General features: G+C 48.7%; 1 protein-coding gene across 2 annotated transcripts; it reads right to left on the bottom strand.

Annotated features, from left to right (window-relative positions):
• Window positions 1-1,617: 1,617 nt before the first annotated feature.
• PEX5 (peroxisomal biogenesis factor 5) lies at window positions 1,618-25,480 on the bottom strand. 2 transcript variants are annotated; one of them, XM_056847915.1, is made up of 15 exons: window positions 25,328-25,480; window positions 21,796-21,831; window positions 20,535-20,667; window positions 19,813-19,947; window positions 16,544-16,649; window positions 15,761-15,851; window positions 13,670-13,792; window positions 12,714-12,806; window positions 11,067-11,186; window positions 10,406-10,549; window positions 10,041-10,111; window positions 7,080-7,289; window positions 5,046-5,211; window positions 3,768-3,925; window positions 1,618-1,866 (listed from the first exon to the last, which is right to left on the bottom strand). In XM_056847915.1, the coding sequence occupies exons 1-15, from the start codon at window positions 25,475-25,477 to the stop codon at window positions 1,665-1,667; spliced, it is 1,938 nt and encodes a 645-aa protein (XP_056703893.1). In that variant the 5' UTR covers window positions 25,478-25,480; the 3' UTR covers window positions 1,618-1,664. The 2 variants fall into 2 exon arrangements, with proteins under 2 accessions (XP_056703893.1, XP_056703894.1); XM_056847916.1 differs by lacking the exon at window positions 13,670-13,792.
• Window positions 25,481-26,977: the final 1,497 nt, after the last annotated feature.

The raw sequence follows: 26,977 nt of genomic DNA, 5'->3' as shown, positions 1-26,977 counted from the left end.
TAAAAATGACTGGAAGAAGTCATTTGGAGAAGGAAAGGCTTGGGCAGAACAGGCTTGGAGGAAGGTCCTGGCTGCGGAGTGGGCCGGGCACGGACCGAAAGATCCACCTCCACCTGGACGCCCCTGCAATCCATCTGCATCTGCCCTACCTGCCTGCAGAGTGGAGAGTCGGCCTATCCCAACCAAGTGTACCCTCCTCCCCTGCTATAATTCATGAAGACTTCTAAATGTCTGCATGCCAGAGAGCGTCAAATGTCAGCCTGCACATTCCACGTACAAATAAGAACATCTTAAGAACTGGGGATGCTTCAACTTCCCTGCTGGCTCTGCTAAATGCTCCGCTCGCTTGTCATGATGAGACCCCCCCCCTCGATGGGCTATTTGTGAGATTGACTTCTGGGGCTACCTTTCATGTGCCAGAAGAGCCCGGTACGGCGCAGAACAATCGGGATTTCCCCTCCCTCAACAGACCCGCGTTCGCTGCTTCGTGGCAAAGACACCCCCTGGCATCCTCAAAATCTGGCATCTTCATTGGTTGTACCAATTGTTCCTTAAACTGCCCAACTAGAATCACATATGCTTTAAACGGCAGCTGACCAGTTTGGGACATCTTTTGTTTCAAGGTGTCCTTACTTGTATGCCGGACATGCTAAAGATAGCAACTTTTCAAATTAATGCGCCTAAATTCTTCCACTGCAATGGTGCATCCTGGTATTATTCTTACATTAAAAAAACGAGGATATGCATACAAATGCTGTTTAAATATTTGGCAGTGTGGCATGTTTCCGCATTTTTGCTGTGGTACCGTTCCTTAGTTCTGGCCTGTGTTCCTCTGTATTTTGTTTTGTTACGTTACTAGTGAGGATAATTAAGACATAATAGCAATTGCTTCTCTCTCCAACGGTGGGCTTTGGTTGACCCACACCTGGCTCCTTCCGCTCCACCCCTCCTCTAAATACATTCCTGCTCACACTGGGAAATGGAGCTGACGCTCCCCCCCTCTTCGCCATTACTGAGAGGACGCTACACCGTTGCTTCCTGAAATATTTTTAATCATTGAGTGTCGCACCTTTCAAGTCAGCAGCACTTGGGAAGGTGGAAGGGGCCAGAATTCCACATCATGAATTAACCCTTCGAAAAAGGACCCATAAATAGAACCATCGCACAGGGAGAAGCGCCCAGGGCACCCCCCCCCCCCACACACAACTGGGCCCCTGCCATTTTAGAAACTTGGACCCAGGCCGCTTCCCCTGTGCCTAGAGGCCCCCCACCCCCAAATGGAAGGTCAGTGCAAGAACAGCGATATAACGGAGCTGCACCGCCATTCTATGCTGTGATCCCCCCCCGGTGCAGAACGCCTTCCTGATTGTTGGATTTGCTTCCCTTGAAGAGTGCAAACCTGGAAGCCCAAGCAAGGCCAGTTAGCCGCATTTGCTGGACACGACAGAGGGGAGAGGAAGTGGACCCTTCAGTCGGGTCCAGGACAAAACAAGGGGAAGTTTGCCCTGGGCTGAAACCGAGACTGAAAGTGAATGTAGCTCTGGGATCCTGGGGTGGGGAAGGCCGACCGACCTTTGTGCAATCCCGGAGGGAGGCTGGGAGAGAAAGAAGGATCAGCGTTGGTAAGGGCCCGTCCCGCACTCGCAGGGGAGCCCGTCCCAGAGTCATTGCTGGAGGCCGAAAGCCTGCAGCAAGGCCGGGAGGTCTCGGGAGTCCGCCGCCGAGTAGAGATCGCTCTGGCCCAGCATGGACAGGGCCATGCGCAGGGTGCTCCATATGTTGTCGGACATGGCGCCCTGCTGCCCTCGGGGCCCCCGGCTCTTCTGCTGCATGTGCAAGGCCTCCAGGAAGTGCTCCACGGCCTCTCTGTGGAGACAGCAAAGTAGTAGTAGTAGAAGAAGAGTTGGTTTTTGTATGCCAACTTTCTCTGTCACTTAAGGGAGACTAAAACCGGATTACAATCACATTCCCTTCCCCACAGCAGACACCCTGTGAGGTAGGTGAGGCTGAGAGAGCTGTGACTAGCCCAAGGTCACCCAGCTGGCTTCATGTGGAGGAGCGGGGAAACAAATCCAGTTCACCAGATTAGCCCCCGCCGCTCATGTGGAGGAGTGGGGGAATCCAACCTGGTTCTCCAGATCAGAGTCCACCGCTCCAAACCACCGCTCTTAACCACTACACCATGCTGGTGACGGGTGGGGGGGGGAGGTCCAGAGACACAGAGTGCCCCAAATGGAGACGCGGGCAACAGTCCCAAGGCCCCCAGCCCTCAATCGGTGCCATCCGTTATCCTCCAGGCCTCCACGGTCGTTTATGCATGGGAGTTTTACCTGAGATTCATTGCTTGCTGGACCAACACTTTCCTGTTGGGAATCTCTGCACCAGCAGCCTCCAAGCTCAAATCAAGTCCCCGCCCCTTTAAATGCTGCTTTGTAGAGCTCACTGTGAGAAAAAATCCCCGCCTCCCCCAAAAACCCAACTGCTACATAAAACAGCATTTTAAGAACAAAAAACAGAAAACAGAGCAATTTGAAAGGGGGGGGGGGAGAAATCCAAGCCTCGGTTTTTAAAAAGACTTTCTTCTGCTCAGAAAGAGCTCCGGGGAAGCAGGAAGCATTTTTATCCCCACCTCTTTACACGCTACTTTGTAATTGGCTGTGCGAGAAGCCAAGCTTGCGTGTCCCACGCTTTGCCTTATGCACAGGGATTTCACCCAGGTTGAGCTCAGGGGAGAGAGAAGAATTGGGTTAACAGAGGAACGGGAAGTCCCAGGATTTGTGAGGGCTGGCAGCGACGACATCTCTAATGGAGGGGAAACTCATGCATAACTCCAAGGAACCACCGAGACAGACCGGGGGCAAATACGAGTGAAAGTACCCATGCATAAATGACCTACAACTCAGACACGCCTGAAGCTACAGAACTATTTGGGGCTAATGCACTGGCAACTGAGGCTGCCACACTGGCTCTGGGCCCCTTCACCAGGGAAGCCACAAAGCTACTGCAGGAAGCACAGATAATGGGAGATGCTCCTGAGCAGTACAGAGCTTCATGAGGCAGGGAGGGGCCAGAGAGGTAACATGTGACCAGCCAACAAGGTTCTTAAGGCACCCGTGTGCTCTCTGTGCTAAGGGCCAATCCAGTTTGCTCGGCCCCCAGCTCATTTCTCAGGCCTGGGTGTGCACAGGAGCCTTCTTTACTTGGTCTAGTCCCTTCCCCAAAACTTGTTCCAAATGGCAGTGTGGCCAAGTGTTTTGACAGAGTGGTGACAGTTAAGCCAGTTCCCATGGTGGGTGGCATCTCCTGACCACTAACACAGAGGCTGGATGGCCAGCTGTCAGCAATGCTGATTCTGTGAACTTGGGCCGATCATGAAAGGGAGGGCAGGAAGGATTATGTCAGTCTTTGGCTCTTGTGCCCAGGGAAATGCCCATCGCCACTTTGGGGTCAGGAAGCCAGATTGGCCAGGGATCCTGGAAGGTTTTTGTTGCCTTCTTCTGGGTATGGAGTGGGGGGGGGGGGTCACTGGGTGTGTGGGTGAGGGAGGTAGTTGTGAATTTCCTGCATTGTGCCGGGGGTTGGACTAGATGACCCTGGTGGTCCCTTCCAACTCTATGGCTCTAAGCAAGGAACATGCCTCTTTGCTAAGGGGAGGAGAAAGAGAGAAAGGAAGAAAACTCATGGTGGTTCCACCACAACACACACTTTGTGAGAAGGGGACCAGATGCTCAGAGAGCCTAGCTTACCTCTCACCAATTCTCCCTCACCTGTGAGCTCCGAGATTGATACAGCTGATGCCCAGGTTGTAACGGGAGCGGATGTAGCCCGGCTGTAGTTCCAGGGCCCGCCTGTACGCTGCGACGGCTTCCTCGCTCTGGTTCCCGTTGGCCAAGGTGGCACCCAGCTTGTTCCACAGGAGGTGGTCCTAGAGAAAGGGCCAAGGACAGGCTTCACAAACTGACTTCACTTGAACTTCATGTCCTTACACGGAGACACCACAAGCCCTTGAACACACGGAGCTGCCTTGTACTGAGACAAACCACTGGTCTATCAACCCCAGTACTGCTCCCACTGAACAGCAGCTGCATTCTGGGGTTTTGGTGGAAGGTCGTTCACATCTCCGGCTACCTGATCCTTTTAACTAGAGATGGCAGGGATTGGACCTTCAGCAAACGGAGCAGATGTTCCACCTCTGAACCACAGCCCCTCCCGAATGAACCACAGTCCGTTTACACTTTGGTTCCATTTCTCCTAGATTTTTTTATAATGCACACTAGTAGTGGAAGAGCACAATGGTGCCAATGGTAGGAACTACAAACTAGGAAGTCCCCTGTTCAAGTCTCCTCTGTTTTGAGCATGCAATACGGTTTAAGAAGAAGAGGAGGAGTTGGTTTTTATATCCTGCTTTTTTCTACCTTTAAGGAGTCTCAAAGCAGCAGACAATCGCCTTCCCTTCCTCTCCCCACAACAGGTACCTTGCGAGGTGGGGGGGCTGAGAGAGTTCAGAGAGAACTGTGACTAGCCCAAGGTCACCCAGCTGGCTTCATGTGGAGGCTCACCAGATTAGCCTCTGCCGCTCATGTGGAGGAACGGGGAATCAAACTCAGTTCTCCAGATCAGACCCCCCCCCTGCTCTTAACCACTACTGGCCCTTACTTATTTTAGTTAAAAATGATATCATTATTTGGCTTTGCCTGTGTCTTCTATAAAGTTTGTACACCTGACATCAAATTTTATGGTACGCATGGCCCGGCCAAGTGAGATTTATATCATATCCGGTCCTCGTAACAAATGAATTCGACACCCCTGAGCTAGCACCTCAGGGCAAAGGGTTCCACCCTAGCCTTTTTCCTGATAGGCTAGCATTCTATAAGGAGGGATTCAGGTGGTTGTTGTCTAAAGATGCATTCAGTCATGCAAGCCCACCTGTCGCTGAAGGCGTAAAAGCCCAGGCGCGCTGAGATCGTGTCAACGAGAACTAGGCCCTACTTCACAGACCTGGTCCTCCTCCCCTTTCCTTCCCAGCGGTCCTGCTCCTCCCTTACGTTTGGGCGTGCACTCAGCGCCGCGGTGAAGCAGTCCACGGCCTTCTCATACTCGCCGCTCAGGTTGAAGAGAACGCCCAGGCCACACTGCACGTCGGGGTCCACGGTGGAGGTGTTGCTTCTCACCGCTGCCAAGAACAGCTCCTTCACTTCGACAAAGAGTGAGCTGGGGAGGACGGAAAGAGCAAAGTAGCGTCCTCACACACACATCTGTATTTCCCCACTGCCCCAAGGTTGGCAACTCCAACCTGGGAAATTCCTGGAAATTTGGTGCCTTGGGAGGATGGCGTTTGGTGATGGGAAGGAGCTCAGCAGGGATATCATTCTAGACTTCCGTTTCTCCTAGACTCTATGGTATGCCATGGAGTCCACTCTCCAAAGCTGCCTCCAAATTTCTGATTCCCTCATACTGGAAAAAAGCAAAGATGCCTTCTACTGGGCAGTGGTATGAGAAGGTGTGGAACCTTTTAATTTTATATAAGATTGCTTCACAACTCAAAGTAGCAAATAACTTATCTTGCTCTACAAACTAGATGGCTGCCTTTTCAAGAATATGTGGAGAAGGGGGCGTCACGAAGTAAATGACGCCCGTAGAACTACAAACTAGATGGCTGCATTTTCTAGAATTTGAGGAGAAGGGGGCGTCATGAAGTAAATGATGCCCACGAAACTATTGTATGATTTGCATTTATTACGTTCAGCTAAGTGAATACAACAAATGGTACGATTTCTGTAAAAAGCACCGATGTATAATATTGGAACGTATATTGGAACCAAGTATTGGAACAAATCTCAACTGTACAAGGACGTTTAACCTATTGCTGTTGTATTTTTATTGTTGTTATTGCTTTAAAAACTAAAGTTAAAATAAAGAGTTCTATATATATATAAAAAGAACAGATCTTTGTAGTCTAGAGATCAGTTGTGTTTCCAAGAGAACTCCAGGCCTCATTCGGAGATGAGCTAATATGCGATTTCCGGGAAGGTTGTTAATGTACATCCCTGGAGTTTGAAAGTTTAAACGCAACTGAGGAAGGAGGCATGAAACAGGATTGTACCGGAAACGTGTTCTGCTTCATTGTGCTTCTTTATTTCGTATATAGTTTCCTTTCTACCTGAAATTCACACTGGATTGCATCGTTACCTGGGTTCTTCTGTATTCATTTTGATACCTGGCATTTGAGACTTTCGTCAGTTGTCATAACCAACCCAAGCTCTTTCTTGTTGGAGTCAACCTCATTGTAACACAAGTTTCAGTGTTCTTCTTCTGGACTCTTATGGTTATATTTATGTACATACACCACATGAGAGTTTGTACATGTTAAGAATACGGAGCCCCATGGCGCAGAGTGGTAAGCTGCAGTACTGCAGTCCAAGCTCTGCTCACGACCTGAGTTCGATCCCAACAGAAGTTGGGTTCAGGTAACCGGCTCACAGCCTTCAATTTGCAAGATCTGAGCAAGGCTGTCAAAGATAGGACATTTTGGAGGACTTCCATTCATAGGGTCGCCATGAGTCGGAAGCAACTTGACGGCACTTAACACACACACACACACACACACACACACACACACACAACCAGCTCAAGGTTGACTCGGCCTTCCATCCTTCCGAGGTGGGTAAAATGAGGACCCAGCTTGCTGGGGGTAAAGGGAAGATGACTGGGGAAGGCACTGGCAAACCACCCCATAAAGAAAGTCTGCCTAGTAAACGTCGGGATGTGACGTCACCCCATGGGTCAGGAATGACCCGGTGCTTGCACAGGGGACCTTTACCTTTTACACCACATGAGAGTTTATACATGTTAAGAATTGACAATATACCAGTTGCGTTATTATAACTGATTTGTTTAAAAACATACACATCTTGACACGTTTGCGATTTGAATGGTTACTCAGTCTGTATATCTGGCCATAGCTGCCATGCTTTCTCTACCTTTTGCATGCTTACAGCACAAGCTGTCTGTTAATTTACTCATTCTGAGGTTGGCAACCCTCACCGCCACACCCACTTGGCTATCTCCCCCAGACTTACTCCGTTAAGAGGGAACCCAGGATACGTCTGGAAGGCCCAAGGCCCTGGCTTTCTCCTGGAGGCTCCTTCCCCACCAGGTGAGCGTAGGCCGGCTTGTGACGCAGCCAGTCACGCAGAGTTTCACAGGCCTGCTTCTGCAGCGACTCGTTGGTGAAGCTGACCGCCAGAGCCATGAGCGCCGTGAGATTTGCAGGGCTCAGCTCCAGACACCTACGAGGCAAACGCAGGCACCAAGGGAAATGATCGGCACATCGACACCAGAGCGATCTTTTCTGAGAGGAGCACATTCCATAACCGTAATCATCCTTCCGAAGGGCCTTGATGCTCGCCCGTTTAAACGCTGCACCCGCAGCAGTATTAAACGGAAGATATAGAAATCTGCCATATTCTGGCAGACTTTGCCCATGCAATTCAAAGAAAATTGACACGTTATCTCATAAGAGGATGGAATGCCCCCTTCTTTAAACACCAAGGAGATAAATGGGTTATCCCCATATTGGTGAAAATTCCTGCCCCCCTAACAAAATAGTCCCCTTTTGGCTGATGGACGGAGACCCAAACATAACATTGGCTGTGGCCAAATATCTCTCCATCGTATTTTCCCATAAGAAATAAACCTTAGAGCAGCGTTTTCTGCTCTACGCTTTGAAACCATGCCAACGGCTGTTTTAGTCAGGCAGTACAAATAAATCCCCAAGGATCAACGCTTGTGTATCTGCAATACCCGTGTGCAGGAGGATTTACCCCATTATTTACTCCATTCCCCACTCTATGCACAGCCCAGGACTAAGTTTCTGGATGGGCTACTAGTGGGTACAAGCCTCCACTCAGAAAAGGAGAAAATCATATTCTTGCTGTTTGACTCCAATGAGTATATTTCTCATAGAACATCATGGTTTGCTCTGGCAGCTAGAAAAATAAGAGCTAAGGTAGTTAGCTCTAGAGCAGAATCCCACAAATGATGTTGGTTTTGGTGCTTCGTATCCATGATAACCCTACTAGATTTTATTTTCTTGTACATGTCTTTTTTTTTTAATATTGTATTACTTTGTGGATGATGTTTTGTGAAGGCCTATGGCCACATACAAATACATTTCTCCCCCTAAGAAATAACTGCTCAGGACCTTTGGGTCATAGGAGCAAAGGAGGAAAGGAAATCATCCTGTAACGTTCACATTGGAAAAGAGGTGTGGCGGATCACTCTGCCATGAGGCTTGGGCCTTCTTCCAGAGAAAATCCTCCTGCTCCTCAGGGAAAAAAACGCCTCATTTCTTTCTCCCTCTTGGAGTTCACTTTCTTCTTTTCCTGCCCTGTTGCCAGGCAACCCATCATCCAGCCGGCACAAAAACCACCTCCCTCTACAGGGCACTGTTACCAGAACAAGACCAAATGTGCAGGGAAAATAGGTCACATACCTTCTTAAAATTCACTTTAAAGGTTTACACATATATATTGGGGGAAGGGTCTCAAAGGATGAATGTGAGCAAACCCCTGAGATCTCATCCCTCATACGCTGCTGAACTGAAAGGCTGATCTGATTCTTCCCCTGGGGACCCTCACCACTATCGTTCTCCTCTCCTCTAATGCCCCCCTTGTGGTGGTGGAGGAGGAGAAGGAGGAAGAAGGAGAGGAAGAAGAAGGAGGAAGAAGGACGAAGAACAGTTGGTTTTTATATGCCGACCTTCTCTACCACTCAAGGGAGAATCAAACCGGCTTACAATCCCCTTCCCTTCCCCTCCCCACAACAGACATCCTGTGAGGTGGGTGGGGCTGAGAGAGTGTGACTGGCCCAAGGTCACCCAGCTGGCTTCGTATGGAGGAGTGGGGAAACAAACCCGGTTCTCCAGATCAGACTCCACCGCTCCAAACCACCGATCTTAACCACTACACCATGCTGGCTCTCACATGTATACATAGGCTTACACACATATCTAGAGGGAAGGGTCGCAAAGGATGAAGGTGAGCAAACCCCTGAGATCTCACCCCCCACATGCTGTGGAACTGAAGGCACATTCCTCCCCTGGGGACCCTCACCACTATCATTCTCCTCTCCTCTAAGGCACTCTTGTGGTGAACAATAGCTAGAAAATCCATAGGGCAGGGACTTGTTGCTCTATAACAGGGGTCCCCAACTTTTTCAGCCTGTAGGCACATTTGTAATTCAAACCCCACAAGATAGTGGGCATCATGGGAGATGGAGCCAACCACAAAATGGCTACCATGAGAGAGAGAGCCACACACAAAGGAAGTCCAAGTTCAGGGCACAAGAGGAGTAATTTTTTTAAAAAAATACACAGGGAAAGAGGAGTGAGAAAAAGAATAAAAACCAACAACATAGTGGCAGCTGCTACTGAAGCAACATTACAGAAATTTGCGCAGCCAATCAGATCTCCAGTGGCCAACCAGAAACCCTGTAATAATAAATAGAATTCTACATAGATAGTTAGAGGAGGAGGAGAAGAAACATAATTAGATTTTACACACTGACTTTCTCTACCTTTTAAGGAGAATCGGAGTGGCTGACAATCACCTTCCCCTCCCCACAACAGGCAGCCTTGTGAGGCAGGTGGGGCTGAGAGAGTTCGGAGAGAACTGTGACTAGCCCAAGGTCACCCAGCTGGCTTCATGTGGAGGAGTGGGGGAAACCAACCCGGTTCTCCAGATGTGGAGGAGTGGGGAATCGAACCCGGTTCTCCAGATTAGAGTCCACCGCCCTTAACCACTACACCACGCTGGCTCTCTGTTGTGGAGGGCTGAGACGCTTAAGCCAAAAGCTTCATGGGAACGGCAGGTTTACAAGGTGGATTTGAGGGATTTTGACCAGTGTCGCTGTCCAGACGGAGGCATTACATTTTCAGACTCTTCTATGGACAAGAGCGGAGACAACTGCCATATGGCGGTCAAAGAAAGGCACAATATCACGGTTGCCCTACGCCAGCCCACCCAAAGCGGAAGACTCACCGCCTGAGAGCGCTGATCGCTGCAAGTTCTTGTTCATTCTCTGCTTGCGTCGTTCCCAGGTACTGCCAGGCCTAACACAAAAAATGTTATGGGGGGTGGGGGTGGAGGGAACAGGCGGCTTTTAAATCCCAACATCCTCCTCCACCTGCCACCTCCGAGACCCACGTGGAGTTGGAGGCGGCTGGAATTTTTTTGGGTTTGAGTTTAATAAACCCAAAATTTTTTTTTCCAAAAAGCCGATATGCCGATTTGGCTTTTTTCTGATTTTTCGATAATTTCTGGGTCTATTAAACCCAAAAAGGACCGAGGGAGGGGGGGAATGGTGCACAGCCCTAGTAGGGAGCTTTCTCCCCTTCCTCACTCACCTCCATATGCTCAGGATTCTGCTGCACCGCAGCCTCAAAGAACTGCACGGCGTTGGGAAGGTCCCCTTGCTTCAAGCATTTCAGGCCTTCTTCAAAGGCACGTGGGTGGTCACGGACCGGGTTATCTTCTTCAAACTGGTATCCCTATCAGGGAAGGGGAGCAACAGTTTGTCTTATTTTTCTAAACATATCAGGGGCAGCCCTGTCAGAAGAGACTGACCCCCTGCCCACCAACAACACCTCCTACTTTTTTCAAGGACTGGAGGAAGGGCCCGGATCAGAAGAAGAGTTGGTTTTCATATGCCGGCTTTCTCTGCCACTTAAGGGAGACTCAAACCGGCTTACAATCAATCACCTTCCCTTCCCCTCCCCACAACAGACACCCTGTGAGGTAGGTGGGGCTGAGAGAGCGTGACTTGCCCAAGATCACCTAGCTGGCTTCATGAGGAGGAGCGGGGAAACAAATCCAGTTCACCAGATTAGCCTCCGCCGCTCATGTGGAGGAGTGGGGAATCGAATCGGGTTCTCCAGATCTGAGTCCACTGCTCCAAACCACCGCTCTTAACCTCTACACCATGCTGGAGTCATGAGACTCACAGAGCTGCTTGTAAAAGAGGTTAGGCCGAGAGACCTGCAGACAGCATTCTCAGGGCGCCGGTACCTTGTCGTAAGAGGAGCTGGCGAGGTCCTCGTAATCCGTCAGCCAAGGGTGGGCCTCTGCGTCCCGCTTGGCCATCTCCTCCCACTCGGCCTGCAGTTTGTCCCAGAAATCCACATCCGACTGAAGGAAAACAGAAGTGTCAGGAAGGTCCCCATCTAGGGTTGCCAGGTCCCTCTTCGCTACCGGCGGGAGGTTTGGGGAGGCGGAGCCCGAGGAGGGCGGGGTTTGGAGAGGGGAGGGACTTCAGTGCCATAGAGTCCAATGGCCAAAGAGGCCATTTTCTCCAGGGGAGCTGCTGGCGATCATCTGTAATAGCAGGAGATCGCCAGCTATTACCTGGAGGCTGGCAACCCTATCCCCATCCCCTCAGAGTCAAAGTTCCAAAATTCGTGGAGCAGACATCTCCCTGTGAAGAAGGAGGGGGGAGTGTTCCTCTCTGGCCTTCATCGAAGAGAAGGGCCTCAGGTCACCCAGCTCCTTCACCTGGCTCCCACTCAATCGTTCCTCCGCAGCCTCCACTTTCGGCATGCAGCTCACCGCCTGAGGGCTTCACTGTGATCAGGCCGTCAGAGAATGATCTGGGGTGGCTGCAGCAGGAGTGGAGGAAGACACTGGACGCCCTCTTGCCACTCCCTCAACAGGGCTGCTCGTTCCCCCGCGATCCCTGCCAGCCCTGCCCTGGTCCCTTATCACGGTGCCTGACCCTGCCTAGGAAAGCGAGCGATGCCCCCCACTGCTCTCGAAGGGTTTCATGACCCACTATGCAACCATAGCCGCCAGACTGATATATGCAGCTAAATGGAAATCAACTGAGACACCAGACAAAAATGACTGGATACAAAAGATGTTAGAAATGGCGGAAATGGCACAACTTACAGCTTTGGTAAACCAAAAAGACAAAGTTTATGGGCGAATGGGAGGTATGGAGGGCTTACTGTGAGACTGAAACTTACATGGGGAAATTGCAAGGTTATTCTTTGTTCTAATCCACTGATCAATAGGGTATTGGTAAAAAACTGCAATACTTAAAACAAACTATTCAGTATAAAGATGGGATTTAAGTTTTTTTATTATTACACATAATATTTAATAACCAAAGTTTTTAAACAATATATTATGTTTTTCCTTTTATTTTCTTGGGTTAAAATGAAATTAGTATGCAATAAGAAAGTTATTGTTAGACATAATATAAAATAACATTAGGATTAGAATTTTAATTGCAAAAGACCAAACAAGCAAATAGAAAGGTGGAGGTGGATGAAGGGGAAGTTTTTACTTATTTAATCTTTTATAAATAATGTGTTTTCAACAAACATATATCTTGATACGAATGTTTATGTAGTTACTTTTTTTTTTATAAATATCTTTTATTGATTTTAAGTCATAAGTGGGATACAGAGGGAAAGAGGGGTGGGGGATACATAGGAAAATATATTAAATACATAAATATTAAGCCGTTTTAGTATATTTAGCACTACCACCTTTTAGAGTAAGGAAAAAATAGGGAAAAGAAGAATGATATTATTTACGTAGTTACTTTTAAGTATTTGTTGAAAAGCTTATATATGATTTTATGGAACATAATAAAAATTCTTTAAAAAACGGGGAGGGGGGGTTTCATGCCCCACCTGCCTGACAGCAAATTACCTCCACAGCCGTCTTGGCTTGCTCGAACTCGGCGTCCAGGCCCGACGTGTCCCCGGCGTGCGTGAACTGATCAACCCAGGCTTCAGACGCATTCTACAGGGAGAACATGGCAGAAGGCGGTCAGAAGTGTCACGGCCGAATAATGGACAACGTTTCGAAAGCAAAACACACCTTCCGATCTGGCTCTTGTTGAGCTAAACACTATCTAATAAAACAAATCTGTTTTTATTATGTATTTTTCACAAGAGCGTTGAAGTAATACACATCCTGAAACACTGGACAAGGTGTGAGCCGTGAGCCAAGTTTTAAGATACACGGACTAACCATTTTTACATAAAGCCACACAGAATAGAAGGCTTGTACATATTTTTTACCTTGTATGTTTGTGTATATGTCCGGACGTGTATTGCAAAATTGTGTATGTACGACCACTGAGGAAGGCCTCTAAAAGGCCGAAACGGGTCTGGTCAGATTTTAGTCCTTTTATGTACTAACATCAACTGTGCATATGTTGGCAATATTTGTACTAAGTTTGAGCTTTTTAGGAAGCATGTGTTTTTTAGGCCTCGTGTTTTTAAATACAATTGTGCACACTCCATAATAAAAACAGATTTGTTGTTTTATTAAATAGTGTTTAGCTCAACCCTTTTGGTTTCCCCTAACTTTCAGGTTGAGTTTCCCCCCCTTTTTCTTCAGCTGGCTCTTGTTCAGCAAGGCACGGACTGTCCACACACCTATTGGAAGCTGGATTCAGGATACTAGGACTGACTGCTACAGGAAAGCTTGTGCTGTGGCAGGTTCCCCTGTGCTCCGAGGTACTGCTCTGCACCCGCTTGTGCATGCGCTCTGCACACGCTCGTGGCTCCGGACCCCAACACACTGCCCCCCTCCTTGGCTGGGCACTGTCAAGGAACTAGCTTATTGGCTACGCAGACCACGCAGCCAGGGAATCCTACCTGCTGCTGTATAAACTCAGTTGCCCATTGCTCTGCCTGATCCTGGTCTCTGGGGGCAATGGTCACTTGGTTGGCCTCGATGGACACCCGCCCGTCTCCAATCTGGCGGACAAACTTTAGGAACTGCATGAAGAAAGAGACACTGTGACGCTCTCGTTGCTCTTTGGGCAAGCCTGGACCCTAGACTGGGCCGAGCCAACGAGGCAGGAGACGGACATTCAGCTGAACTGGGGCAGAAGGAACATGGAGGGAAGTGGCGGGTGCTTAAAGGCATATGGTCATCAGCTAGAAAAGCTTAGGGCTGTTTAGCTTGGAAAGAAGGCGGTTAAGGGGAGACATGAGAAGAGGTCTATAAAATTATGTATAGTATGGAGAGAGTGGACAGGGAGAAGTTTATCTCCCTCTCTCATAATACTAGAATGCAGGGTCATCTGCTGAAGCTGGAGGGTGAGAGATTCAAAACTGATAAAAGGAAGTATTTTTTCACACAGCGCATAAATTGTGGAACTCCCTGCCCCAGGATGTGGTGATGGCTGCCAACGTGGAAGGCTTGAAGAGGGGAGTGGACATGTTCATGGAGGAGAGGGGTATTCATGCCTACTAGTCAAAATGGATGCTAGTCATGATGCACACTTATTCTCTCCAGGAAAAGAGGAGCATGCCTATTGTATTAGGTACTGTGGAACACAGGCAGGATGGTGCTGCTGCGTCTTGTTTGTGGGCTTCCTGGAGGCACCTGGTTGGCCACTGTGTGAACAGACTGCTGGACTTGATGGGCCTTGTTCTGATCCAGCATGGCTTTTCTTATGTTCTTATGTTATGTTCTTAATTGGGGAGGTTTATTGTGCAAACAAGGTAATGCTGGAGGGCCCAGACGTGGCCTGCCAGCAACTTTTCTCATCCCCTCCAGGGGTTGGCAGAGGTGTGTCAAGTGGATCCAGCGGTCTCCAATTTCTACCCCTTAACACACGATACCCATCCTTCCATGAAGGGGTGGGTTGCATCTAGCCAGGCTTCCTGCTGGTGTAAAAGAGAGGAAGGGATCTCTTTGACCACCAAAAAGAGGCTACGACGGGGATCATGGGACCCATATGAATAAACACCATGTGGGATCCAGGCTGCGGTGAGGAGGAAAATTGGGCAAATATGGAGTGAAAGAAGCTGGCTCGATCCAAGCCAGCGTGTGCCTGCCCATCTCAGATTCACTGCTGTAGGTAGGTAGGTGGCAAGCTCCCAATGTACAGATGGCCAGATTTCTATCGCCCATTTCCTTCCTCCAAGGAAGATGGCACAGCCGTACATTTATCCCCATGAACACAGATCGGGGTGAGACTGAATAACAGGTCGGGTTGAGAAATAGATCGGGTTGAGAGTGGCTAATTCAAAGATAGCCAGTGGACTTCGGGGCGGAGTATGAAAATTCAAACCGAGGCCTTCCTGCCCCAAAGCTAGCCCTCAGTCTGCTGCTTCCCACTGGCCCTCTTTTATACCAATCTAGCACCCACGCCGAAGTCAAACGGGGCCCTAGACTGAAGCTCAGTGCATGCCAAGCAGTTTCACCTCACCGTCTCTCCATACCTAAAGCAATTGGCATCCTTCACAGGATGCCATTTTGTGTAACTGCATGACACTGTGAAGCCCTTACACAGTACATTTAAAAAAAAATTAAAATACACAGTACATTTACTGTATCTTTCCCCCCCTTCTACATAGGGAGGCCTATATGTCTGTGAGTGACCACTTCTGTGGGGGGGGGGAATACACCTTCAAGGGAAAATTTACACCATCCTTTTTATTATTATTATTCTTCGGTGGGGGGCTGTTGTCTTTTTGATCTGCCTACAGGGAAAGGATGTGATAAAGTCATCACCTGACACCCTGCCCTCGTTCAAAAGATGAGTGAAAAGAAAATAACCGGTGGGATTGGCATGTCGCCAACATCCACAGCACAGGAGTGAGGGACCACATCTTCTCACACACCCATAAAGTGAGGAAAAAAATAACATTTGTTCTCACACTCAGCACATTGGCTTAACAAGTATGTCAACTTTGCTGTAAAAAAAAAGACATTTTTGGGTGTGTGTGTTTTACCTCAGAATTACTCAGTTTGGGGTCGTCCACTTTTGCCAGAAAATCGTTGGCTGTTTTCTTAAGGTCATCTTCAGGCTGGTATTCCTCGTACCTGCAATCAGAAAGCGCAAAGTCGGTTCAGGAAGAAAGTGGAAAGATTCTAAGTTTCTATTAAAGAAAAAAAAATCCTAAGACTGTATTGGGAACAGTGGTTGACTAGCCAGATCCTGCCAACTGACTGCGTACCTGCTTTAACATTATGACGGGAGGGAAAGGAAAAAAGGTTACCCTTACAAAAAACCCAAAAAATAAGTACTCAAGTATGAAGGAAAACAAAACATTAACATTTGGATATATACATTCTTAGCAAGAGATATGGGGCTGCTTGTCCCTCCCCATACCCAACAACAGTCAGGGACAGATCTGTCACCACAGCAATGTGTGTGTGTGTGTAAAGTGCTGTCAAGTCGCTTCCGACTCATGGCGACCCTATGAATGAAAGTCCTCCAAAATGTCCTGTCTTTGACAGCCTTGCTCAGATCTTGCAAACTGAAGGCTGTGGCTTCCTTTATTGAGTCAATCCACCATAGCAATGCTTCTCCTAAATGTCCCGGCTGTTCTATCGGCATCTCAGGACATATTATTTAATATTTGCCCGTCCTTTGCAGTTCTGGCCACTGAAGATCTCCTAGTTGCTCTCTACCTACCAACTCTAGAGGAGAGGACCGCCTTAGCGTCAGAATGGGATTCCATCACATTTCAAACCTCACCATGCCGGTGTGAGAAGAAGCCGAAAGAAATTACCATTTATCGGCCAGCGTTTGGTCTTCCGATTCGCCCAACCACAACTTCTCCTCTGACTGCTCCAAATATTCCTCCGCCCACTTGGCAGGCGACTCCGATAAGGGATCTTTGGGGAAATGGAGAATAATTGAAACGGAAGGAGGGAGGTACCTGGGCATTGCAATTCATTGCACCTTTTTACTATCCTCTCTACACAGAGCCGAGACCTAAATTTCTCAGAGCGTTTTGAAAGGGCCTAAATCTTTTTTTGGATCCAGAGAAGCTGCTCTTTCTTCCTATCAGATGCCAACCCTGATGTTTACTACAAAGTGTCACTCTTTACTTTAGCGGCCAAGAAAATCGGAGCTAAAGCTATTTTTAATAAGGGAGCTTAACGTATTTAATTACTAGCTTCTTGGTGGTCAGACTGTTTTAAAGTTATTTTAATCATATTTTAATGTTATCTCATAGGAACCTGGGCATTTCTGAATATCCCAAATTAGGGAGGGGGGAGAATGTCCTATCCACTATCATCCGTCAGAGAGAAACACCTGGTTAAGACAGTTCGCAAGTGAAACGATGAGAACAATGCTAAATGCTATTTTTGCAGACTTCAACAAAAACAGTGGCATGGATCTACTCAAAGTCCACTGGGGTTCAAAGTTCCATTTAAAACAGAACAAGTTAGCGGTCACACAACACGGCTAGTTATTTCAGGATGCCTTATTTCCCAACAATCTACAGCTGGGACAAAGGGCCAGAAAATGCAAAATCCAACACAGGACAGTACAGCTCCAAGTGATTTGGGCTAGCAATTTGGCAGAGATAACTGCGCCTTGTTTGGCTTTCCGTATTTTCAGACGGATGAAAAGCCACTGGAATGGAAGTCACAGTGAAGCAATAAGGATCAGAAGGGCCTGGAATACAAGGCTGAACAGAATCATTGAGTTGGAAGGGAAGGAAAAACAAACCCTGCAGGCACAAAAACATGTACTCAAATAATCCATCTCCTGGACACGTTTCCTAATTAAGGAAACAGTTGTAGGACCAAGTCCTTGAATAATGTCAGGACTTAAACCGATGAGAGGAAGTTTGGAGTCAAAAAAGACGAGGAAAATTTGAAAGGATTTGCTTTTATTAGAGCTAATATCCGGAATAACTAACAAACCAATTCCCAAGCTCTAGCTTCCAAGGATGATGATCCAATCTGGCACATATTGACACTACAGGAATATTAGTAAATTTACAAATTAAAGGAAGATTGAAAGATTCATTTACCACGGAGGGGCCGTGGCTCAGTAATAGAACATCTGCTTTGCATGCAAAAGGTCCCATGTTCAATCCCCGACATCTCCAGTTAAAGGGACTAGGCAGGTAGGTGATGTGAAAGACCCCTGCCTGAGACCCTGGAGAGCAGCTGCTGGTCAGAGTAGACAATGCTGACTTTGATGGACCAAGGGTCTGATTCAGTATAAGGCAGCTTCATGTGCTCATGTGTTCACCAGGGTCATCTAATCCACCCCCCTGCACAATGCAGGAAATTCACAACTACCTCCCCCTCACACCCCCAGGGACCCCTACTCCATGCCCAGAAGATGGCCAAGATGCCCTCCCTCTCATCATCTGCCTAAGGTCATAGAATCAGCATTGCTGACAGATGGCCATCTAGCCTCTGCTTAAAAACCTCCTGGGAAGGAGAGCTCACCACCTTCCAAGGAAGCCTGTTCCACTGAGGAACCGTTCTGTTAGAAAATTCTTCCTAATGTCTAGACGAAACTCTTTTGATTTAATTTCAACCCGTTGTTTCTGGTCCGACCTTCTGGGGAACAGAAAACAACATGGCACTCTCCTCTGTATGACAGCACTTCAAGTACTTGAAGATGTTTATTATATCCCCTCTGATTGTGGAGGAAGATAACACCAGGCCAACACTAAGGCAAGGACACATTGGTTATTGGGGCTTCGAGAAGACTGCCGTCAAGAACAACGAAAGCAACGGTTTGCTGCAGCCAGCCACCGCGGAAGAGCAAGAACCAACTGGTTCAAGTTGCACTAGCAGATTCAGGTGGGATACTGGGGTCACAGGGACATCCGAGAGTTTAAAAAGGCTGAGAAATTAAAGCAAGCTATTTCCCTGTACATGCTGAATGTTTAAAAGGATGCTATATAAATATATTTGGTCAGCAACAGCTTTGTTCAAGGAATAGATCAGGTTTCTCAAAAAAGGAACTAAGAAAAGGCAGAGGGGCAATAAAAGTGAACCTTCTCACACCACCAATGATGCACCCGCAAGGATCTGGCTGTGGCTCAGTGGTAGAGCCTCTGCTTGGCATGCAGAAGGTCCCAGGTTCAATCCCTGGCATCTCCAGTTAAAGGGACTAGGCAGGTAGGTGATGTGAAAGACCTCTGCCTGAGACCTGGAGAGCCACTGCTAGTCTGAGTAGACAATACTGACTTTGATGGACCAAGGGTATGATTCAGTATAAGGCAGCTTGTTAAGTTCATGGCATTTCCCCATCAGTATCATCTTATTTATTTATTTACTTCATTTATAGCCTGCCTTTCTCCCCTATGGAAACCCAAAGTGGTTCACAGTATTCTGCTCTCCCTTCCATTTTATCCTCACAGCAACCCTGTAAGGTAGGCTAGGCAGATGAGTGTGTGACTGGCTCAAGGTTACCTAGCAAGCTTTCATGACAGAGTGGGGATTCGAACCTGGGTCTCCCAGAGTCTATTCCGGTACTCTGAGAGCCAGAGTGGTGTAGCTGTTAAGAGCAGTGGTTTGGAGTGGTGGACTCTGATCTGGAGAAGTGGGTTTGATTCCACACTCCTCTGCATGAGCAGCAGAGGCTAATCTGGTGAACCGGGGTTGGTTTCCCCACTCCTACACATAAAGCCACGTGGGTGACCTTGGGCCAGTCACAGCTCTCTTAGAGCTCTCTCAGCCCCACCTACCTCACAGGGTGTCTGTTGCGGGGAGGGGAAGGTGATTGCAAGTCGGTTTGATTGTTCCTTAAGTGGTAGCGAAATTTGGCACATGAAAACCAACTTTTCTTCTACACCACACTGGCTCTCTCCACACCTACATCACCGAATACACTGAGAAGGTGGGGGACAGGGTCTTCACGCATTTTAAGGCACATTGAAGAGAAATAAAGGCAATGACTGGGCAACTCTAAGCAGAGCTAAATTCCTTCCAAGTCCGTTGAAGTCAACACACTTAATTCTGCTTAGGACTCCACTGCGAGTAACAGCTTCAGGGTTGACAGTGCACCACACACCAGACTCACCTGTAACCTCCGCGATGAATTCCTGAGACCAGTCAGCTTCATTATAATCCGCCGCAACGTCAACCGTACTGTCAGCAGCGTCAAGGAACTCCTGCGCCCAGTTCTCCGACAGAGCCAGGGCCGCCACCCCTGGAGCTGAGGAAGAAGAGTTGGTTTTTATATGCTGACTTTCTGTACCAGTTAAGGAAGAATCAAACCAGTTTACAATCACCTTCCCCTTCCCCTCCCCACAACAGACACGTTATGAGGCAGGTGGGGCTGAGAGAGTTCGGAGAAAACTGTGACTAGCCCAAGGTCACCCAGCTGGCTTCATGTGTAGGAGTGGGGAAACCAACCCAGTTCACCAGATTAGAGTCACCCGCTCATGTGGAGGAGTGGGGAATCGAACCCGGTTCTCCAGATTAGAGTCCGCCGCTCCAAACCACCGCTCTTAAACACAGCACCACGCTGGTGTTTGTGGAACAGGAGACAAGAGGACAGAGCGGGCGTGTTAGGTCGCAAGCATCCCTTTACCTGCCAAGATGAGAAAACCACCACTGCGCAGGAGAACCTGCTTCTCCTACCTTTCTTCCCAAACCCATTAAGCGCCCCCCCACCCCACTGAAAGACACACACGCCTCAACAAGAAACAACAACAGACAATATGGCTAATGACTGATCCACCCCCCTTCTCCTGAGGGAGGTTCTGTCACACTCACACCTTGACCTTACTAGGATCTCACCTCTTTGAGGGGCCTGCCGAAAACTGGACTGCTCAATCTCCTGCATCTCAGCCAAGAGATCGTCCATCTTGAACGTCTGTGGGGCGCGAGACAACAGCGGGCCATTCTGCTCTTGAAGGAATTCCGCCACCAGCTGCAAGAGAAGCGATTATCGTTTTCAAGCATCGACCTCCTGCCTTCTCTCCAAGCTCAAGAAGACTTACAAAACATAGACTGTGAGGCATATAACAATCCGCCAGAACCATATGTTGTAGTGAAGTCAACAGTAACCAGTCTGTCAATCCCAAGAGGAGAAATCTTTGCCTCAATAAACAGAAGAGCGTTCTGCGGCCTCCAGAGCAACTTAAAAAAAAAAACAACCTTCAACCAAGAAGCAATCTAAACAGATGTAAGGATGGCCTTTTTGGGGAGGCCGTTCTAGAGGTTCAGGGCCGCTACAGAGAATGCCAGCAACCAAGTCAAGGAAGACAACACCTCTCAAAATGATGACAAAGTCATCTCTGCCATCTGCCGGAAGGATCGGCCTAGATGTTAACAGATCTAGATGTTAACAGACAAGCTGGAACATGTCCAGAGGAGGGCAACAAAGATGGTGAGGGGTCTGGAGACCAAGTCCTATGGGGAAAGGTTGAAGGAGCTGGGTATGTTCAGCCTGAAGAGGAGAAGACTGAGAGGGGATATGATAACCATCTTCAAGTACTTGAAGGGCTGTCATATAGAGGAGGGTGCCAAGTTGTTTTCTGTTGCCCCAGAAGGTCGGACCAGAACCAAAGGGTTGAAATTAAATCAAAAGAGTTTCCATCTAGACATTAGGAAGAATTTTCTAACAGAGCGGTTCCTCAGTGGAACAGGCTTCCTCAGGAGGTGGTGAGCTCTCCTTCCCTGGAGGTTTTTAAGGAGAGGCTAGGTGGCCATCTGTCAGTAATGCTGATTCTATGACCTTAGGCAGATGATGAGAGGGAGGTCATCTTGGCCATCTTCTGGGCATGGAGTAGGGGTCACTGGGGGTGTGGGGGAGGAAGCAGTTGTGAATTTCCTGCATTGTGAAGGGGGTTGGACTAGATGACCCTGGTGGTCCCTTCCAACTCTATGATTCTATGAGATCCTGAAATACTTTCAATAATATACAAGAGAGAAAGAGAAGAGAGGAGAGAGAGGGAATGTGTGTGCACACGCATGAGATGGCAGTAGGAGTCCATACAGAATACGACGAGGGAGGAGAAAAAGGGGAAAAGAGCAAATGCAGAGAACAAAATCTTACCTCATCTTCTGAGGCTCTTCCAAGAGGTTTAGACACCTACAGAAGAGAAACAGGGGGCGTTAGCAGAAGTTAGGACAGCCATCTCAAAGGACAGAGAGACAACAGGGGTTCACTTTCTATTCTCCATGCCACTCCATCCTGTCTGAAACTGCCCTTGCGCATCTCCTCTTGCGCATCTCCTCCAGCTTCCTGTCCTGCCAGATTTGCATAGCATTGACAACACATGAAGCTGCCTTATACTGAATCAGACCCTTGGTCCATCGAAGTCAGTATTGTCTACTCAGACCGGCAGCGGCTCTCTAGGGTCTCAGGCAGAGAGGTCTTTCACATCACCTTCTTGCCTAGTCCCTTCAACTGGAGATGCCGGGGACTGAACCCGTGACCTTCTGCATGCCAAGCAGATGCTCTGCAAACTGAGCCACAGCCCCTCCCAGCACACCGTTCCTGGAGTTACTGCAATACCTCCAGGACAACATAACAGGCACAAACCACACAATCTTCTTTCCTGCCTATTATGCAATACCTTGCCCCCGTGTACACAGCAGGATGGGAGGAGGGGTGACAGGGAGCGGCATGCAGAAGATCCAGGGTTCAATCCCTGGCATCTCTAGTGAAAAGGATCTGGCAGCACGTGATGAGGAGGGGGGGAACTTTCAAGGGAACTAGGCTTCTCATAATGAAAGATTTTACTTTGGGCCCAAAGATGCATGGAAATCCTTTGTGCTGCTTTCCAACTTGGCAGCTCTCCCACCCTCAATACTAAAAGCACTCATTACTTAAATGAGCAATTACTAACTTGGTCAGACCGGGAAGGGAGGAGAAGGCAGACCCTTCGGCTAAAACCACGGTTTATTTATTTTAATTATTAAAACATTTGCATCCCTCCTTTCCCCGTGGTTCATGGCAGCTTGCAACGCCAGTTAAATATCTCACCTACCCACCCCCGCCTAGGACATCACTTCATATCCCACCCATAAATATCTCGGCCAGGGAAGTCCTAGCACTGCCCACCCGGGCTAAGCGGGCAGGCCTCCTTCCCAGTGCCAAAAGAGACGATCTCCGGGGCCTCGCCACTTGAGCTGGGAAGTGGGCCTGCCAGGTCAGAACACACCTGAAGCTGCCTTCTACTGAATCAGACCCTTGGTGGTACCCAGGGGTCTTTCACATCACCTCCGTGCCAAGTCTCTTTAACTGGAGACACCGGGGATTGAACCTGGGACCTTCTGAACGCCAAGCAGAGGCTCTACCACTGAGCCTCAGCCCCTCCCCATGTGAAGCTGCCTGATTCTGAATCAGGCCCTCGGTCCATCAGTATTGTCTACTCAGACTGGCCAGGGTCTCAGGCAGAGGTCTTTCACATCCCCGACTTGCTTAGTCCCTTTAACTGGAGATGCCGGGGATTGAACCTGGGACCTTCGGCACGTCAAGCAGATGCTCTACCACTGAGCCACAGCACCATCCGTCAGACATGTGGGCTTTTCTTCCAGGCAGCGCTGGACCCTGAGCATCACTGCAGAAATCTTAGGGGTGCCTTTCCATGATGCCCCAGGTGAAGCGCTGCTAGCTCAGAAGGAGTGCTTTGGCTTTGGCAGAACCGCACTCTTTCTATGGTAGAGAAGAAGGACATGCCCCTCAAAACAAAACCATGTTCCATAGGCCCCCCCGGTTGCCACATTCTCGCTTTTTATGTGCGGAGGGCCCCACTGGGCTAGAAGAGGCACGCATCGCTCCAGCACACCTGCGGGCGTGCAGCTGGCTATTTCTGCTCTTAAACCAAAGCTCCGGAACTATAAAAATAGACACGATGCTTAACGTTTGCCAGTAATCCCTCATAAGTCTCAGGGGAGGTGTGGCTCTATCTCCGAGGCAGAGCGTCTGCTCGACATGCAGAAGGTTCCAGGTTCAATGCCCGGCCTCTCCAGCCAAAAAAAAGGATCTGGTAGTCAGTGATGCGAACAGGGTTGCCAACCTCCAGGTGATTACGACAATGGTTAGCACTGTAGCTAAATGAAATTCACAATGAAATTGACAAAGTCTCTTCAGAGAAACAAAGGTGTAATATTCCACTACACAAATGACCCTATAACACGCAAGAGAGTCTCCCAACATACAGATTCCTACGTGCGGTGTAGGGTTATGTACATAGATTCTTTTGCATCAGCGTAGCTCTTTATATTACACTATGTACATAACTCTGTATATTACACTATGTACATAAACTGAGGCTATTGTATTTTGATCACGTCATGAGAAGGCAAGAGTCACTGGAAAAGACAGTCATGCTAAGAAAAGTTGAGGGCAGCAGGAAAAGAGGAAGACCCAACAAGAGTTGGATTGACTCAATAAAGGAAGCCACGGCCTTCAATTTGCAAGATCTGAGCAAGGCTGTCAAAGACAGGACATTTTGGAGGACTTTCATTCATAGGGTCGCCATGAGTCGGAAGCGACTTGACGGCACTTAACTCACACACATAACCCTACATAGCACATAGGAATCTGTATGTCAGGAAACATGTGTGTTATTATAGGGTCATTTTTGTAGTGGAATATCACATCATTGTTTATATGAAGAGACTGTCAATTTCATTGTTAATTTCATTTAGCTACAGTGCTACCATGGTTGTGACCTCTAGGTAGCGGCTGGAGATCTCCCACTGTCACATCTGATCGCCAGGCAACCGAGATCAGTTCATCTGGAGAAGATGGCTGCTTTGGAAGGTGGACTCTATGGCATTATACCCCATTGAAGTCCCTCTCCTCCCCAAACCCCGCCCTCCTCAGGCTCCACCCCCAAAACTTCCAGGTATTTCCCAACCCAGAGCTGGCAACCCTTGATGAACGCATGAAGCTGCCTTATCTTGAACCAGACCCTTGGTCCATCAAAATCAGTATTGTCTATTCAGACCGGCAGCAGCTCTCCAGGGTCCCAGATAGAGGTCTGTTCACATCACCTACTTGCCTAGTCCCTTTAACTGGAGATGCCAGGGATTGGACCTGGGGCCTTCTGCATGCCACACAGATGCTCTGCCACTGAGCCACAGCCTCTCCCCAAAACCCAGCCTGGGCATATTGAATACATGAAGCTACCTTATACTGAATCAGACCCTTGGCCCATCAAAGTCGGTATTGTCTACTCAGACCGGCTCTCCAGGGTCTCAGGCAAAGGTATTTCACATCACCTGCTTGCCTAGTCCCTTTAACTGGAAAGGCCGGGGATTGAACCTGGGACCTTCTGCATGCTAAGCAGAGGCTCTACCTCTGAGCCACTGCGCCTCCCCAGCTGAAGATGTGAAAGATCATAACCTGAGACTGCAGAGAGCCGCTGCCCGCCAGAGTAAACAGGACTAACCTTAAGGGACCAATGGTCTTATTCTGTATCAGGCAGCATCATGCTGTCCTAATGTAACTACCGAAGAGCAGTGGCAAACAGAAACACCCTCTCTGGAATTACTATCCTCACCTATGGTCAGGCAACGCCCAAAGTCTCTCCGGCTCCAAAAGCCATCCGGCTCTCCCGCCTAGTTCCACTTACCCCCTCATGTGCCGGAGCCGCGGGGGGCCACGCCAGGGGTCCCCGGAGCCCCTCCTGCTGCAGGCCTTTGTCTTGGGTGAAGTGGCCAGCTAGCTTCATCAGGGGGTTGGAGCCCCCGCACTCCGCTTCCACCAGCTCCCTCATCGCCATGGCGGGGGACGGGAGAAGGCCGCGCCGGAACCCGCCTTCACCCTGGGCACACAAGAAGCCAACACAGGATCGTTAGAACGACGGGGGCTGCCGCTTCTCCCAGCCAGCCCAGGATGACGTCTCTCTTTTGCCCGCTGGGTAAGACAACCCGGCCCGACAGGTTTCTGCTCCAACCAGCAACCGGGCAGATTTCCAAAAGGCGATAGGGGAACCCACAAAATGAGGGAGGTGCAGATCAACCCTCGTTTCCCAGCACGATGCCACATTTAAACAGTGAATTAATCCAGAATAACCACACTTCTGCACTACATGGCCGCAATTGCTTAGGGTAGCGACTAGTTCCTTAAGGAACGAGGGAAAAATGAAGTTGGTCACATTTTCTATCCCACTCATCCTTTAAGGCAGGTGGGGTCAAACATAAGGCCCGTGGGATTATGCTCATCTGAAAGTATAAAATATCTGTACATGAGGTGTCGTGGGTTTTAAGGTTAGATGGAGAAAGTAGGTAGTAAATTGTGGATAAGAAATTTTAGTAGAGCCAAAGCAGGGAGAGAAGATTAAAAGCAGGAGTATTAGAGATGGCTTGTAATGTTAGAAGTTAGAGCTTTGATGAATCAGAAGACTGGTAGAATAGAAGACTAAAAGGCTTATATGATTTATATGCAATTTAGAACAGTTAATTATTAAGTAAAACATGGTATAATTCAGTATTCTTGATCACTTATTGGTTTACTCATAACTGTTCACCAATCTCCTAGGAAGAAGTTCTAATCTGTAAGTGGATGTGTGTTTAAGTGTTTGCAATGTTTAAAATTGTTAATAAAATATATATTTAAAAAAACATAAGGCCCGTGGGCTGGATCCAGCCCCTTGGGAGCTCTTATCCGGCTCGCGAGGCAGACCCCCACTCTCGATCTGGGCTGGCGAGGCATGGCCCCGCCAGACCAAGTGACATTTATGTTGTATCCGGCCCTCGTAACAAATGAGTTTGACACCCCTGCTTTAAGGACCCCGGGACCTAGTTGCTGGGTCTCCTGTCTTTTACCTCCACAATAAACCTGGCAGGTAGGCTAGGCTGGAAGAAAAAGCCAGCATGGTCCAGCAGTTTGGACTAGGCCCAGGGAGAGCAAAGTTCGAGTCCCTGTTTGCAATTAAACATTGCGTAACCTCAGGCCGGTCTCTCTCTCACGCTCAAGCCTACCTCAACAGGTTGCAGGGAGGATAAAACAGATGCAACTCACACAAGCTACCCTGAACTCATAGGCGAAACAGCGGGGGTTTTAAAAACACCCAGCAAACAGAATTGCTCCAATGCTTTCAGTGAGCTTCAGGGCAGGCGGGGGTTAAGTCATGCTCCGACAGTGCAGCCATTACCGACCCACTGGCTCCCAAGCCAAGTGGAATATGCGCCCCCCACAAACACAAAGGCTGGATAAGAACATAAGAAAAGCCCTGCTGGATCAGACCAAGGCCCATCCAGTCCAGCCGTCTGCTCACACA

Source organism: Euleptes europaea, chromosome 4, assembly GCF_029931775.1.
Source record: "Euleptes europaea isolate rEulEur1 chromosome 4, rEulEur1.hap1, whole genome shotgun sequence".
Lineage (NCBI taxonomy): Eukaryota > Metazoa > Chordata > Lepidosauria > Squamata > Sphaerodactylidae > Euleptes > Euleptes europaea.
This window is presented reverse-complemented; position numbering and strand designations above follow the sequence as displayed.

Coding starts and splice junctions, on each gene's coding strand:
- PEX5 (XM_056847915.1), bottom strand. CDS start 25,477: ATGGCGATGAGGGAGCTGGTGGAAGCGGAGTGCGGGGGCTCCAACCCC. Junction 10,550..11,066: donor CCAGCTCCTCTTACGACAAG/GTACCGGCGCCC, acceptor CTTCCCTGATAG/GGATACCAGTTTGAAGAAGA. Junction 10,112..10,405: donor AGAATCCTGAGCATATGGAG/GTGAGTGAGGAA, acceptor TTTTTGTGTTAG/GCCTGGCAGTACCTGGGAAC.